Here is a 16,812-nt window from a genome sequence, read left to right on the forward strand (position 1 = left end):
TAATGATCATAATATGATCAGATTTTATATCGGTTTTGGAGTACACACCCACAGGAAACCCAATACGTTAGCATTTAACTTTCAAAAAGGAGACTATGATAAAATGAGAAGAATGGTGGGGGGAAAAAAACTTAGAGGAGCAACTGCGAAGGTAAAAAATTTACAACAGGTGTGGAGGCTGTTCAAAAATACCATTCTGGAAGCTCAGGTCAGTTATAATCCATGTATTAAAAAAAGAAGAAGGAAGGTCAAGCGACAGCTGGCATGGTTAAAAAGTGAGGTGAAGGAAGCTATTACAGCTAAAAGAAAATCCTTCAGAATATGGAAGAAGGATCAGACTGAAAATAATAAGAAACAACATAAGGAATGGCAAGTCAAATGCAAGGCGCTGATAAGGAAGGCAAAGATGGACTTTGAAAAAAATATAATGTTGGAGGCAAAAACACACAATAAAAGCTTTTTTAGACAAGAAGCCGGTGAAAGAATCAGTTGGACCGCTATATGACTGAGGGGCAAAGGTGGCAGTCAGGGAAGACAGAGCCATAGCGGAGAGATTAAATGAATTCTTTGCTTCAGATTTCACTGAGAAAGATTTGGGATAGATACCGGTGACAGAAATGTTATTCAAAGCTAAAGAGTCAGAGAAACTGAATGAAATCTCTATAAACCTGGAAGATGTAATGGCGCAATTTGACAAACTGAAGAGTAGCAAATCGCCTAGACCGGATGGTATTCATCCCAAAGTACTGACAGAATTGAAAAATGAACTTCCAGAACTACTGTTAGTAATATGTAATTTATTTTAAAATTGAGCATGGTCCGGAAGATTGGAGGGTGGCCAATGTAACGTCGATTTTTTTTTAAAGGTTCCAGAGGTGAACCGGGAAATTATAGACCAGTGAGCCCAATGTCGGTGCTGGGTAAAATGGTAGATACTATTATAAAGAACAAAATTATAGAGCATATTCAAAAGCATGGATTAATGAGATAAAACCGACATGGATTTAGTGAAGGGAAATTTTCCCTCACCAATCTATTTCATTTCTTTGAAGGGGGGAACAAACAGGTGGATAAAGGTGAGCCGGTCAATATTGTGTATCTGGATTTTGAAAACAAATCTCATGAAAGACTCCAGAGAAAACTGGAGAGTCATGGGGTAGGAGGTAGTGTTCTATTGTGGATTAAAAACTGGTTAAAAGATAGCAAACAGAGAAAAGGGTTGGTCAGTATTCTCAATGGAGAAGGGTAGATAGTGGGGGTCCCCAGGGGACTGTGTTGGCACTGCTGCTTTTTAACATATCTATAAATGATCTAGAGATGGGAGTAACTAGTAAGGTAATTAAATTTGCTGACGACATAAGTTATTCAAAGTTATTAAATCGCAAGAGGATTGTGAAAAATTACAAGAGGACCTTATGAGACTGGGCATCCAAATGGCAGATGACATTTAATGTGAGCTAGTGCAAAGTGATGCATGTGGGAAAGAGGAACTCAAACTATAGCTACGTGATGCAGGTTCCACATTAGAAGTCACCGACCAGGAAAGAGATCAAGGTGTCATCATTTATGATATGTTGAAACCCTTTGCTCAGTGTGCGGCGGCGGCTAAGAAAGCAAATAGAATATTAGGTATTATAAGGAAAGGAATGGAAAACAAAATGAGGATGTTATAATACCTTTCACTCCATGATGCAACTGCAACTCGAATACTATGTGCAATTCTGGTAACTGTGTCTCAAAAAAGATATAGTGGAATTAGAAAAGGTACAAAATGATAAAGGGGATAGGGTGACTTCCCTATGACGAAAAGCTAAAGTGGCTAGGGCTCTTCAGCTTGGAGAAAAGTCAGCTGAGGGGAGACACGATAGCGGTCTATAAAATAACGAGTGGTGAATCGCTTATTTACTCTTTCCAAGAATACTAGGACTAAAGGGCAAGCAATGAAGCTACAAAGTAGTAAATCTAAAACAAATCGGAGAAAATATTTTTTTTACTCAACGTGTAATCAATCTCTGGAATTCGTTGCCAGAGAATGTGGTAAAAGCATTAAGCTTAATGGGTTTTAAAAAAAGTTTGGATAGCTTCCTAAAAGAAAAGTCCATAAGCAATTATTAAAATGGACTTGGGGAAAATCCACTGCTTATTTCTAGGATAAGCAGCATAAAATGTATTGTACTGTTTGGGTACTTGTAACCTGGATTGGCCACTGCTGCTGAGCTTGATGGACCTTTGGTCTGTCCCAGTATGGCAATGCTTATGTTCTAACATGATTGAAGCGATGAGTGAAGAAATTTAACGGCTGTTGACTATATCAGTTGGATACATTTTATGGAGTACAGTGTACACACAGTTACAGTAGTCCAGCCGAGAGATGACAAGTGAAAGGAGTGTGCAAAGAACATATGGATCCAGATAAGAATGACAAAACGAATGCGGTATAAAGTGAAAAATGCAGAACAAGGGACTGAATTGATATGAGTTTAGAGTCAAATATAACCCCGAAGATGATGATAGTGTGAGTATGGAATAAGCCGACTGTCAATAGACAGAGGAGGTGGAAGGCTTAACCAAGTGGAGATGTATTGAAGACAGTTGTTGATTGTGGAAAGGGCAAAGTTTGAGTAAATGGCTCTACAATGAACCTGAATGTCATCTGTGTAGCAGAAGGGAATGCAGCCTTGTTCCTGGATAAGAGTTAAAAGCGGTGAAAGAAAAATGTTGAATAAAGGTGGTGCCAGAGTGGATCTGTGAGGTACACCCAAGGTAACTGGATAAGAGACACACACAGAGTGGAATGATCAAACTGCTGAAAGGAGCATCCTGTAAGGTAATCAGTGAAGGCGAGAACAGTGTCACACACCCCCAGTGATTCAAGCCGAGACAACAGACGAGAGTGATTCACCATATCAAATGCAGAGGAAAGGTCAAGGGAGATGACTATGATAGAGAGTGCTGGTCCAGTGAGATGTGGATTGTATCAGAGAAAGATAATGGGAGAGTTTCAGTGCTATGATGGCGACGAAAGCCAGATTGGTGAAGGTGGAGAGCGTTGGTACTCTCAAGAAAATTATTACCTTGGTGAAAGACTATCTTTTCTAAAATTTTCGATTGGAGATAGGATAGAGATTAGGAGAGAGTGAAGAGTCAAGAAGGTTTTTTTGTTTTTTAAAACAATGGACGAAACAGAGTGTGTTTCCAAATCGGTGGGAATTGACCAGAGAGCAGCAGAGGAGAAAGTAGAGGGAACAAATGAGTAACAAGGTGAGTGGGCCAGGGATCCAGAGGAAGGATTCAAAGATCTGAATATCCGGAGCACAGTTGCGTTAGATGGGAGATTAAATGACGACCAGGTCACGGTGAGGGTCATGGTTGAGAAGGGGGCAGAAGGCTGGGGAAGACAGCAAGAAGATGGAGACATCGCTGATAGCGATGGACAAGGTTGACAGGCAGCCTGGACAGAAGTAGAAGGGGAGATAGGGGGTGAAGGGGCCACAGACTGGTGTAGCATTTCAATCTTAGTTATCCAGGCTGCAGCAATGTCATCTAGTGGGAGAACAGCTGGATCATAAGACAGAAGAATAGTATGAGTTAGGGCTAATTCTGACAAGATATGATGAGCAAGCTTGCTGCCGGTTTATGGCAGAACTTATGCCTTTGGAAAAGTACTCATGCGTGTGGTGCGAATTGGAACTCCCTTAATGAAGGGTGATAGCCTTAAGAAAGTAACAGTGGTGCAGTGTCTCCACCATTATTTCTCGGCGTGACACATAACGCTGGAGGAGGCAGAGTTTGGAAGAGAAAGGCCGAATGGAGGTCAAATGTTTTTCAAGTGGAACAAACTTTCTATAGAGTTGAGACTGGAAACAAATTTTATATTTAGGAGAAAGTTAAAAATATTTTTGTTCCCTAATTCTGTCTTATTTTTAATAGTAATTATGAAGGAACATATAGGGTTTATTTTGTTATACTGTTAACTTGGTTTTTCTTCTGACTTTTTTAGTCCTGTGTTTTCAACTTTTACTGTTTTATGCGAGTATGTAAATCGTTTTAATGCAAATAAATAAAAATAAATACCACACTAATCACCTTTGGCGTTTCTATTCCTGTGTTTCCAACTTTTATGTGAGTATGTAAACATTTTAATGCAAATAAATACCATACTAATCACCTTCCCAAGATCAGGCACTGTGTGGTGTTTTCCGGTGTAAAGCAATCTCTAACCTGCTGGCTGTAGCTATCATCACTACTAACTTCCCTCTCTCTCCTTCTGGCAGGCTTTTTGGTTCCAATGGAATTCTATTCCCACACAGCTCCTGAAGTCAGTTCCTACCTCCTCACACAATTTACATACCCCATTACAAATCCATCACATGTAAAGAAAGTCCCCTACCTCACTACATCCCACTTCTCTGATGATCCTCTGAACATTTTACTGAGTCATTGTGGCATTATATACATTCTGTAAAGGACTTTGTATCCATTCTCTGAAACACTTGTTGACAGTGACAGTATTGCAAAGTTTGTGACCATTACAATTGACCATGAAATAATGGTAAAGATTTTGCAAGGAAGAGAGTTTGTATTGAAAAGAATGTACCGAGTTTGAGAAAGTCTAGATAATGTGATGGAAAGAGAAGAGGAAGGAATGTTCTGCAGTTGTAATGTTGCTGATTTGGAGGGGTTATGTTGTAATGCTGGAGAAAATATCTTAAATATTTAAATCTAAAAAATTAAGGTCTGGAATTCATTGCCAGAGAATGTGGCCATTGGCGTAGCAGAATTTAATAAAAAGTTTGGACAATTTCCTCGAAGAAAAGTCCATACACCATTATTCAGGTGAACTTGGGGAAAATCCACTCCTTATTCCTGGGATAAGCAGCATGAAATCTATTTACTCTTTTGGAATCCAACTATGTATTTGTGAACTGGACTGGCAACTGCTGTAAACAGGATACTGGGCTTGATGGACCTTCAGTCTTCCCCAATATGGCACTCCTTATGTACCAGAGTTTCAGGGGGGGGCTCTTTTTTGGATAGCCAGGGGTTGAGGGGGGGGCACCATCTCATCCTTCTGACCATAGCCACCCCTGTTTCAGGTGAACGTAAAATATAGAAATTAACTTAATTCCTGGATCAAATATATGCAGATATATCTCATGAATATTCATTGTCTATGTCCTGAAAACTGTTACCAAATACCCCTTGCTTGAAAGGGGTATTTGGTAACAGTTTGTTAAAATAAAATACTTGAATTCAAGGCATGTCCTTTCTTTGAGAATTAGCAGAAAGCTGACCTGTTCAGTCAAATTAAAAGCCACAGTGTGCATGCGACAGGAGAATACAGCCTGAGCTATACAATTCACTGCAACGAGAAGCAACTGGTTGGGTAGTTCAAGTATTCTAAGGAATACTGTGGTTCTGACCTGGAAGAACAATGCAGTGCACCTAGGAGGTTTATTATCATGAAGTAGCTTAGTAGTGTGATTGGGCTGCAAGAAAAACACATGAGGCATGCCAGAAAATTTCACACTTGTACACTCTGTTCGCTATTCTTACCCAGTGTTTGCTGTGATTTCCTCTGGTTTTGCCTCCTTGTCCTTTGTTTCCAACAATTGCCTCAAAGAAGTGAGCTTATCTTCTGCTTCACTCACAGGGACAGCAGGAAAACAAATCAGGAAAATGCGCTCCAGTCGGCCTATCAAAGATGACTGTAGCAAACAGCAAAAACTTAAAATCAGTATCTCTTCAGTCAATTTTTATAGAAAATGAGTGCAGTTATAATGCTTCAATGACAAATAAATGAGCACAAGGAAGAATAATTATCATAAGACTATCAGCAATGAAAAGTTGTAATATCAAAATTTCTTGTTAAATAGATTTACGCCAACAGGATTCACTAAGGGGCCACTGTAGTAAACTAGACTTTCCTTTAGCACAGCAGCTTAACAATTTTCTAAGGCAGATGTAATAAGATTTTTTTTTTTTTCTTTTTGAAAGGAAAAATCTGAAGTAAAGCCACTGTGTTAAAGTACAGTATGGTAGACATAAAATGCAGAAGGCCAACTTCTTAATGTTTCCCCCAATGCAAAAAACTGCTAAATTTTGGTTGTGTTTTTGCTCTCTTTGTAGCACAGAGTAAAGATGCATGAAAGCATCGATCATTGGAGTAAGTACAGCACTTCCCCTCAGATGATCCTTTCTGGTAGATCTCTCTGCGCGCCCAAGTGGGTTCCTGACCGCACAAAGGCATCTCTGGTAGTCCAAGTGGGCCCTGGAGCCCCAAGCTCCCTATGAACTTTGGGGGCAGGAGCAATGTTTACTCACTCCTGCCTCTGGCACCACAGTCTTGTAAAATGGTGGCACCTAGTCCCTTGCTCTATATCAAGACAACTTTGTTTATGTTGAAAGACATCTCTGGTGGCCCACTGGGACCCAAAACTCCTGAATCCATCTCCCCCCCCCCCCCCATCTTGAAATCAGGAGGGAGCAGGAATGTCCACTCAATTCTCTCACGCCATGTGGGTCACAGGCAGACCACATGCTCCCAATCATTCATTTGGCTGTCTACAAAGAACTATTCCCCTCTAACCCTACCTATTCTGGGCTGTATGTTCAACTTGCAGTCTGATTCTCACAGTAGTTATATCAGTAGCAAAGCTGTTATACCTAGACAATGCTGCCCTTCATTCTATTCATGCATTTATATGGAGCCACATTGATTACTGTAATCTCCTTTACAATGGCTTGAAACCTTCTTTGCTGAAAAGACTACAGTTTGTACAGCAGTTGTACTATTATGCCATATCACAAAGCTTGATCATATCTCATCCCTTCTTGCCAAAGAGCATTGGCTTGCAGTTACTTTTGGAGTGAAGTTCAAGATCCTTATGCTTGCTCATAAGGCTCTCTGTTCTGGCTTTTCTGAATATTTGTCCAATGTGCTGATCCCCCTTTGTTCCTGCCAGACGTCTGCTCATAACACAGTCCCCCTCCCCCTACCGTTTTGCTGCCTCTATGACACACAACATGTGACCTTATGTTTTTTGGCCCTATCCCTCTAAAACTTCTTCCCTATTTGTGAAATATGTCTTAAGATAGGTATAAATATTTCTTCACCCAAGCCTTTGAAAGGATAGTTGAACCCTGAGTTCTGGGAGCGTGCTAGGGCTTAGAGACTGGTCATGGTTTCCTTGTCAGTCAGTGAAACCATGGCTGACACTGGCAGGCTAGGAACTGTCCCACTCCCCCACCTGGAGCTCCCTGTTTTTGAAGAGACTGACTCTGTTCCCACTCTTTGCTGTTTCTCAGTGTTCTTCGTGGGATACCAGTGTTCTTTCCGCCTCCTGGTGGTTTGTGCTGACCCCGGAATCAGCCAGTGCTGAAATTAAATATTGCCCCATCACATATCAACTTCTTTTTAAGCAACTTTATTCCTGCAGCAAACAGCCAGAGCAATAAAGCCTGTGCCCATTAGTATTCTTTATTTTTGTTAAATTATGCAGGAGTATATCAGGGTGGGGAGAGGAGGATAGGGACTCATCCTCACCCTACCCCCTACTGGCAAGGGCCCTGCAGGACCTCTACCAACATGCTTTGCCAAGCAAGAAAAACCCATGAGCTATTATTAAGATTAACTTCAGAAAACCCACTACTTATTTCTCGGATAAGCAGCATAAAATCCGTTTTACTCTTTTTGGATCTCACCAGGTACTTGGGACCTCGATTAGCCACTTTTGGAAACAGGATACTGGGCTTGATGGATATTCAGTCTGTCCTAATATGACAATCCTTATGTTCTTAAGCACCTGTGGGCTAAGGCTTGGGGCGGTGGAAGCTTGAACACCTCTGGGCTCAACAAGGGCAAGGGCTGTGACTCAAACCAGAGGAATCACAACAGCCAAAGGGCTCAACCTCAAGGGATGCAGGCTGTGAAATCCCCCAGGGAGTTAACCCCCCCCCCCCCCCCCCCCCCCCCCCCCCAAATAAATAAATAAATAAATAAATAAAAGGAACCTTGGTTTACCCCTCGGTCAGGGCCACCGGCTAAGCTCCTCGAATCAGGTACTCAGAACCAGGGTCTACAAAACAGTTTGTTCTTCAGAGGAGCTGAGCACACGCCGGGGCAAAAGAAAATCTCCAGCAGGCTGAAGGGTTCACTCTTTCTCACAAGAGTTTGTTAAAAAAAAAAAAAAATTGACCAGCAGTCTAAATGAATAATTTCAAACCATCAACAGTTCAAAAACAATCCTCATCTCTATTGGTTTAGGTGCACAAGACAGAGTCACAGCCAGTTATTGTCCATCAAAACATCTGTTCCATCCCAGACCAGTTACATTCCTGAGGGGATGCACTTTTCCCCTTTTTTTCTGGAAGTGAGTCTCTTTCGCACCCACTGCCATCCCCATCTGGGGTATCCTGTTCCAAGAGTACACAAACCAAAGTAAAACATTAAAAAAAAGCATAAAAGGGCTTTCAAGACTAGGACATTACTCCTCTCCTCTTGACAGTCCTCACTGCCCATTTGGCAGGTATTACAACGTCCAATCTCCCCATGATTCACTGGCTACCTCTGGAGCACCCCCTCAGTTCCCTGGATCTCGGCAGGGGCCAAGCGACCAAAGACCTGAGTCTCTTATTCTCACCCCTTTATATTTACTTCTTGTCCCGCCTTAAGAGGTTGGGCTTCTTCCATCACCACCCAGCAGGCCAGTTCTACCAGCCCCACAGTCTCATGACTCCTTAGAAATTCTTCCTGCCCTCTACCTGCAGCAAAGGGCATTTTCCAGGTGGGTCACAAAAACCTGCTGCACCAGTCTGATTTATACCATCTGCTAGAAGCATTAAAATACTGAAAGGATTCAGACTAGATGCAGACCAAAAGATTATTTTAAGTTTTGGCCATATTTTTGGTTTCGGCCAAAAATGAGCATGTGGTTTCAGTGGAAGCCAAAAATTTGTGCTTTGTCCCATTTGTCTCCTCCCCCCCTCCCTTCCCCTGAACAGGAGTTGCTCTTCCTCCCAGAGCACCCCCATCCCGCATAGACCCACTGGACCTATCTAGTTGGGGCAAGAGCGATCCCTTGTTACTGATGTTCATTCCAGCTCTGCTCTCAAAATGGCTGTTACGACTGCAGTATTACTTCTGCCCTGACTATACCCTAGGGACTGCAAGGTAGTCCTGGGGGGGTGGGGAGCTACTCTGTAATTTATTTTCTTTTTGTACTACAACTGCAAGTAATGCAGTTATGATCTTGAACAATAGTTTACATAGTAAATACAGCGTTCCAAATAAATGCTTTTGATACAAAATTTTAGCAGGAATTAAAGTTTGTAAATTAGCCTCTTTGTGGAGTTACGACATCAGCTGTCACTAAGTGTGGCGCAGTGTCATTCATTGTAAAAATGCCGTGGCTTTTAGTTTCACTTTTCATTAGCTGCAGTCCATATGTGTCAGGGGCGTATCTGGAATCCGGCGGTAGGGGGGGGCCACAGCCAGAGAGGGGGGGCACATTTTTGCCTCCCTCCCCCCCCCCCGCCGCCTCTCTCCACCCCCTCCCCCGCTGCTTACTTTTGCTGGCGCCGAGGTCCGACCCGCAATCTCCGTTTTTCGTCTTCCTCCGTGGCCATGCTTCCAGGAAGTAACGCTGCAGTGCTGATTCGTTGAATCCAGTTCGACGTCTGACGCCGAACTGGATTCAACGAATCAGCACTGCAGCGTTACTTCCTGGAAGCATGGCCACGGAGGAAGACGAAAAACGGAGATTGCGGGTCGGACCTCGGCGCCAGCAAAAGTAAGCAGCGGGGGAGGGTTGACGGCGGGGAGGGGGGCCAGGGCGAAATCTGCGGGGGCCCAGGCCCCTGTGGCCCCACGCAGATACGCCCCTGATATGTGTAGAGACTATTTTGCTTGGAGGTAAAATACGGTCTTTCATTATTTAAATTATTATATTCTGGCTTGGATACTGTCAGTTTAGCAAAGGGATGCAGATTGCAAGCTCTGATCATCCCCAGTGACCCTCACTGGTTCATACTTGCACAAATGAACTTGATTTTTTGGGTTTGGTTGCAGTTTTGGTGTCGGACAAAGCTTTCCGACAATCTCAGTGGCAGTTTTGATCGACCTATAACTCAATCACCAGCCCTTATACTGATGACATCACTAGAAGAGTTCAGTTTCTCCACTTCCATCTGTTGGTAGGGGGACACAACTGATTGGTCTGGGCTGGCCTAGCAGGATGGGACGGAAAGAAAGTTTGTTTTTTTTCTGTGTACGAATTAAGAGCAATTTACGGTGAAGCTCAGTGCATTCTTCTAATGCATAGCTTATTTTATCAGCTCATGAGTGACACAGAGCTGGTCATAATTCCTTGAGAAGAAAACAGTGGGAAGAAGTTCTTGATGAAGTGGTGTGGTAGCTGTGTTAGCCCAAGGTAATAAATAGAAATAAAACAAATAAAATAAGATACCTTTTCATTGAATACACTTAAAAAAATAATTTTCATCCATCTCTCCCCGCCCCCCCCCCCCCCCCCACACACACACACACACACACTCCTACCTTTCCCATGACACTGTCTTTGGAAACTTTTTATGTTTCACATATATATTCTGATATATTGTCATCATTTGCTCATTTCTGATCTGAAGAAGGTATTGCCTTCAAAAGCTAATCAAAAAATGTATTAAGTTAGTCCAATAAAAAAGGTATCATCTTATTTTCTTCTTTGTTTTGTTTTACTTCTATCCCAAAACAGTGTGACAAATTCAAACTAAGCACTTTCACCAATATTAGGGAATAAAAAGTCAATTACCCCCATAGACAACACAAAAAGGGGGGGGGGGGGGGGACTCCTTAGCCCACTGGATACACACTCTGATCCTTGTGGTTGACCTTTATTTTATACACAATTCCAGTTTAAGCAGGACTCCAAGAGTACCAGTGTATATTCCCATCAGGTAATTACTATCCACTTCATGGTGAGACAAGGGTGACACTTCAGCTATCTGAAAGTACTGTAATACAAAACAAAGCCCTGTGTTTGCTTATTAACACTCTGACTTCTCTCCCTAGGGATATATTCTCCTGTTTAAAACTCAGAGAAGCCCTTTTTTCCTGGCTTTTTTTTTTTTATTCAATTACATACCAATGTTAATTTTCAAATAGATTTTGCTAGGTCAACTATATTTTCAGGGGCAAATGTTGCAATAGACAGAGTTCATGAGCATCTTTGGCCACGCTCTCACTTGCCACTGTCATTTGTTTTATATCAGTTATGTGGTCCAACCCACTGCAGTAATCTTGCTGGTCAATTTCTAAACCTCACATATAAGTCATATGGAAAGATGGTGACCACCAGATGTCTACATACCTAAGGGCTGCTGGAGATATAAATCTACTGCTGTACCCCAACTACACTTTCCATATTCAACAATTAGGAAGAGTTGAAAGGGTTAAGTTGCTAGCAGATTGCCAGTCCTTGTAAGTTCATTACAAAATGTATCTTTTGGGTCAATGAATTTCCATCCATTTATTTTAAAATGGGGGAAAAAAAGAGAGATAAATCTTGACTATTCAGCTTTTGCTGTGAAGTTCTTTTATCACTGAACACACATCAGAAACACATTTCCTCTATCAATTATTCATATATCTCTTTAAGGCTGAAAGGTGGAAAGTCAGTTTGAAATGTAAGTGTGGTAAGGGTAGAGGGTGGGGTGGGAAATCCTTCTGAGGGAAATGCAACCTTCCTTCTCAAATCCCAAATCTGGTATGGTTATTAGACAAATGTCACACAAAATATTTTCTCTCAGACTAAACTGAAATAATGTATTGGTGTCATTTTAAATATCACATTTACCCTTTCTTAATGTTAAATTTTGATAATTAGCTTTAACAGATATTTAAAATTTTCTTCAGATGTCTTCATTCCAGTGGTCTTGCTCCTGCCAATACAGTTGCTGGCTGGTGGGGATGCAGCCAATGAGGCGGAATTTAATTCATCCCCCTGATGTTTCTTGGCTCAGAAGTATGAGGAGCATCAACCAGGCCTTCAAAGCTCAAGTGCCCACTATTGGGCTACTCTAATTGGCCAGTTTTCTGACTGAACTAGAGGTGATATCTGAATGGCTTGCACAAAAAAAAAAAAATACCCAACAGTAGGAAATTTCTCACCTCTAAACAATCTCTTGTATGTACACTTTGTACTTATATATTTACATACAGTTACTACAGACCACAAAATGTCAATACAAGCATTCACAGACTAATTCATCAAGGTTTTTACCGTAGAAACAGCAAGGAAGAAAAGACGAACTAGGTCCTTTGCAGTTTATATTAATACAAACTATCGCTAGATTTAAGGTGTGAAGCCAAATGCTCAGTAAAATTTCATGCTAGTGATATAAGATTGTCAATGTGGAAAAACTTGTTACACTTGTTTTATTATATTCGATGAAACAGTGAGCAGTTATTTCATATTGTACCAAAATTACACTAGTAAGTCACATTATTTACAATTTTTTACTGAATCAGTACAGGGAAGGTAAATGGGCAATTTAACTGCAGAGCATTTTAGAATTTTGCCCTCAAAGAAGCTAGAAGAGAGCAGGTTGAAAGCATAGACTGGAGGTTCCCATACATGAAGGGTACCATGGGAATGTGAGGAGGTTATAGCAAGGGCACAGGAGCCACTAGCTCCCTTTTACTCTTTTTAATTGGAAACATGATACTACTGTGGAAGCTACTGAATTCAAAAGGGAATAAAGGAAAATCAGTGTTAATCTGTACTGAACCAACATATTACAAAGGTAAATATTTGCAAAGCTAAATTTGTATTCTCTAATTAAGTCCTTTTGTTTTCAGTTTCACAGATCTCCAAGACACTTTGTCTTCAATCCCAATCCTTGAGAGCCCGTTTTCAGGATACCTCTCATGAATATACACAAGAGATTTTGCATACGATGGAGGTAGTAGTCATGCAAATCTCTCTCAACGATATTCAGTAGAGATGTCCTGAAACCTGACCTGTTGGCAGCCCTTGAGGATTGGGAGTGAAGACCAAGATCTTAGAATATAAAGCTCTTCAAAGAAGGCTCCCACCACTTTCTAAAATGGATTATGCTTTATTTTAGTAATTTTTTTGTTGGAAGTATACAGTGTAAGTGTACAGTTCTGTGTAAGAAGAGGGCACAGAATTTGACTGCAGCTTTAAATCCATTAGATTATTCCCTATTATTGGCTCACTTGGTGGAAACTGGGCTGGAAAGAACTGTGGTGTTTTTTTGTGCTTTTTTTTTTTTTTTTAATTGAAAGGGCACACAATGTCTACTGCAATTGGGGGGGGGGGGGGGGGGGTCAAAATATCAAAGTCCACCCTGCAGAACAGTGAGGTGTCACCTGGTTCAGTTTTGACTGATCTAATGTCCAACATTTATTTGGCATGATTGGCCACTTGATTTGAGTGCACACCTTATGCAAGCAAGTCTTTGTGTGCCCAGCTCATCCAATCAGAGAACTGTTCTATGCGTGATATTATGTCCTCTATATCATGTACACATGGAGCTAGTCTACAGGAGGGAAGGCTACTCAAGGAGTTAGATACAAGAGCTACACAGGCAGTTAGACTGAGAGACAGACACCTTTCTCTGATGGATGTTATTTCCCTAGCCAATATATTATATAGTCCCTCTCTTCCGTTCCCTGCCATCTATGTGCTTTTCCATTCTCTTCCCTTCTCCTATCCTCAAATTCATGTCCACCATCTCCTTTCTTTTTTTTTTTCTTTCTTCCATCCCCCATTTCCAACATCCATCCCTCTCTTCACCTCCCATCCAGCATCAGCCCTTCTTCTTTCTCTTCCCCAACCATTCAGCATTGCTCCTCTCTCTCCATTATCCACTACTGACCCATCTCTTTCTCTTCCCCCTCAACATCCAGCTTCACTTTTGTCTCTCCCCCAGCATACAACACCCATTTCTTCAATCTCACATACCATTACAATCCAGCATTGTCCTGTCTCTCGGCCCAGCCCCCAACCACCTAGCATCACTCCATCTCTCCCCTTTTCTCCCCACCACTACTACAAAAACAAAACCATCATCCCTCATTGCCCCATATCTCTTCTCCACCCCAACCATCTAGTATTGCCTTGCCTCCCTGTCCCCATATTCTGCATTGCTCTGCTTGTCCCCCCCCCCCCCCCCCCATATTATGCACTGCAATCTCTTTCCCATCATATTATGCATTGACTTCTCTCACTCCCATCTCTTACATTCCCTCTCTCTCTCCACTCCTTGCACCCATGGTTTGCACTGCTTCTTCTCGCTGTACCTTCTATATCCTGCATTGCCCCCTCTTTTCCCTTCCCATAGTCTGACTGCTCTGTCTCTTTTCATTCCCCACCCATACTCTGTATTGCCATTTGTCTCCCTGTCCTCTCCCCCTCCCTCTCACTGGCTCACTCATTTTAGGTGCTTTGAAGCTCCCGCACCGATCTGCTGCTTCTCTCTTCACCGCAGCTGAAAGTAGAAGGCAGGTGCAGGGACATTCCCCTCTGTGTGCTGCTGTGGCTCTGTCGGACCCAAAAACAGGAAGTCCTCCCCTCCTCCCCCTTTTTCTTCCTTCCCTACTCAGTGTGCATAATCTTCTGTATTCTTGTCATCCTGTATGCTGGTTACTTTCCTATCGAATGGTGTAGTTCCTTTCATTTTGATTATATTGTACACCACCTTGATCTGCCAAGTTAGGCTTGCCGGTACAGGAAATCTTACTAAACTATGAGGGAGAAAATAGAGACACATGGGGCAAAACTGGATACAGTGGAGGGGAGAGACAGAGCAATGCATTAACTACATTAAAATTTTTAACAAAAGTTAAACATTTAATACGTTAATTGCATTAACGTGTTCAATGTGCAGTCCTAATACATACGTTTTTTATATTATCAATAAATTGTAATATATATTTCCAAAGTGTGGCATTCTTCTTTCATACTGCCAGCAAAACCTTTGTGAGAACCCTATTCTTTGTTTTGGGACCACTGTAAGGCAAAATCATACTCCAAACAGACGAGACAAGCCACAAACTCTACGAGAGTAATTATTAACTAGTTAGCTTATTAGCTAATCACCTTATTAGACCTATACATACTGAAAAAGTCTGTCCCCATACACTTTTTGTCAAAGACTACTGACCATTTTAGTAGCCACCCTCTGGACTGATGCCATCTTGTTTATATCTTTTGGAAGGTGCAGTCCCCAGAATTGTATCCAGGTCTCACCACAATCTTATACAGAGGAATTATCACCTCCTTTTTTCCTGCTGGCCATTCCTCTCCCTATGTACCCAAGCATCCTTGTAGCTTTTATTGTTGCCTTTTCAACCTGTTTGGCTGCCTTAAAATCATCACATACAATCATCCCAAGTCCCACTCCTCTTTCTTGAACAGTTCTGTTTACTGTGAGACATGTGGGGTTAGTGCCAGCTCTCCAGAGAATATCTGAGTGGGCAGACACAGAGGCGGGAAGCAGCTGGTGTTTGCACAATCTGGAAATTTTAGGGTGTGGATAAAGGAGGTGGTCAGTGGCTATGTTGATGGGGGAGAGAGACAGAAATGGAAGCTGAGTAGGTAAGTTGCAGAAGTAGAACACACAAGTAACTAGGTGCAGTAAGGATTAAAGGAATGTGAAGGGAGAAGTAATTAATGAATGCAAAAATCAGTTGACAGAATGGAAAGAAAGGTAGAAAAATGGATAGAAGGGAAGGAAAAACTAAGGGGGGGGAGGGAGGAATGAAGCTTCTAGCAGCTCGCAAGAACTGCCTTGAAGCATGTGACTGGACAATCATTTTTATTACCCTACTAGTAAAAAAGGCCCGTTTCTGACACAAATGAAACGGGCACTAGCAAGGTTTTCCTCGGAGTGTGTATGTTTGAGAGAGTGAGACTGGGTGCGAGTGTGTCTGTGAGAGAGTGTGTGTGTGCCTGGGGCCCCTCCCTCCCACCCAGTTCCAGTGTCCCCCCTTCCTCCGTGTTCCAGGGTCATCATCCCCCCCCCCCCTCCGAGTTCCAGGGTCTTCCCCCCCGTTTTTTTTTTTATGTTTTTGGTTTTTTTTTTTTTAGTTTTTGTACAGGCGGTGCATTCCCCCCCTCCTCCCCTCTCATCCCCTCCTCCAAGTTCCAGACCCCCCTCCTTCCCCCAGAGTTCTAAACCCCCCTCCCCCCAGTTCCAGACCCCCCTCCCTCCCTCCGAATTCCAGACCCCCCTCCGAGTTCCAGACCCCTCCCTCTCTCAGATTTCCAGACCCCACTTCCCTGCCCCCTCCCTCCAATTTGCAGACCCCCCTTCCATCGATTTCCCGACGCCCCTTAGAGTTCCTGACCCCTGGACCCCCCTGCCGTGACCCTCTCGAGCCCCCCTTCCTGCCGCCAAACCTCCGGGCTTCATAGCTCATCTGTGAAGAAAGTTATGGACACAGGCAAGCAGACGCATAGAACGTTGGAGGTGAGAATTATTATATAGGACGCGTCATAATGGGTCTAGTGACATCAGCTAGGGCTTCGGAGCCCATCTGTGAAGAAAGTTACGGACACAGGCAGGCAGACGCATAGAATGTTGTAGGTGAGAATTATTATATAGGCCAGACTACATGCTGTATATGATCTGTACCCTGGGGTTTGTGACATCATTTGACCATGAACTGATTCTTGCTGCTAAGCAACACTGACTATGGCACTTAACAAATGGGCATGACCCTTTGTGCACATGCAGAGTGCAGATAGGGATTTACTTACATTCTCTGGTATTTTTTACTATTTT

The 16,812-nt window shown here is 42.4% G+C and overlaps 1 protein-coding gene across 3 annotated transcripts in view; it reads right to left on the reverse strand.

Moving 5' to 3' along the window:
• AFTPH (aftiphilin) overlaps nucleotides 1–16,812 on the reverse strand; it is a 133,339-nt gene that overhangs the window by 50,448 nt on the left and 66,079 nt on the right. For all 3 annotated transcript variants that reach the window (XM_030196142.1, XM_030196139.1, XM_030196141.1), the window contains exon 3: nucleotides 5,557–5,708. In XM_030196142.1, coding sequence (XP_030052002.1) covers nucleotides 5,557–5,708 — 152 coding nt within the window. The remainder of the gene's footprint in view (nucleotides 1–5,556; nucleotides 5,709–16,812) is intronic.

The sequence above is a fragment of the Microcaecilia unicolor genome, chromosome 3, assembly GCF_901765095.1.
Source record: "Microcaecilia unicolor chromosome 3, aMicUni1.1, whole genome shotgun sequence".
In the NCBI taxonomy this organism is placed as follows: Eukaryota; Metazoa; Chordata; class Amphibia; order Gymnophiona; family Siphonopidae; genus Microcaecilia; species Microcaecilia unicolor.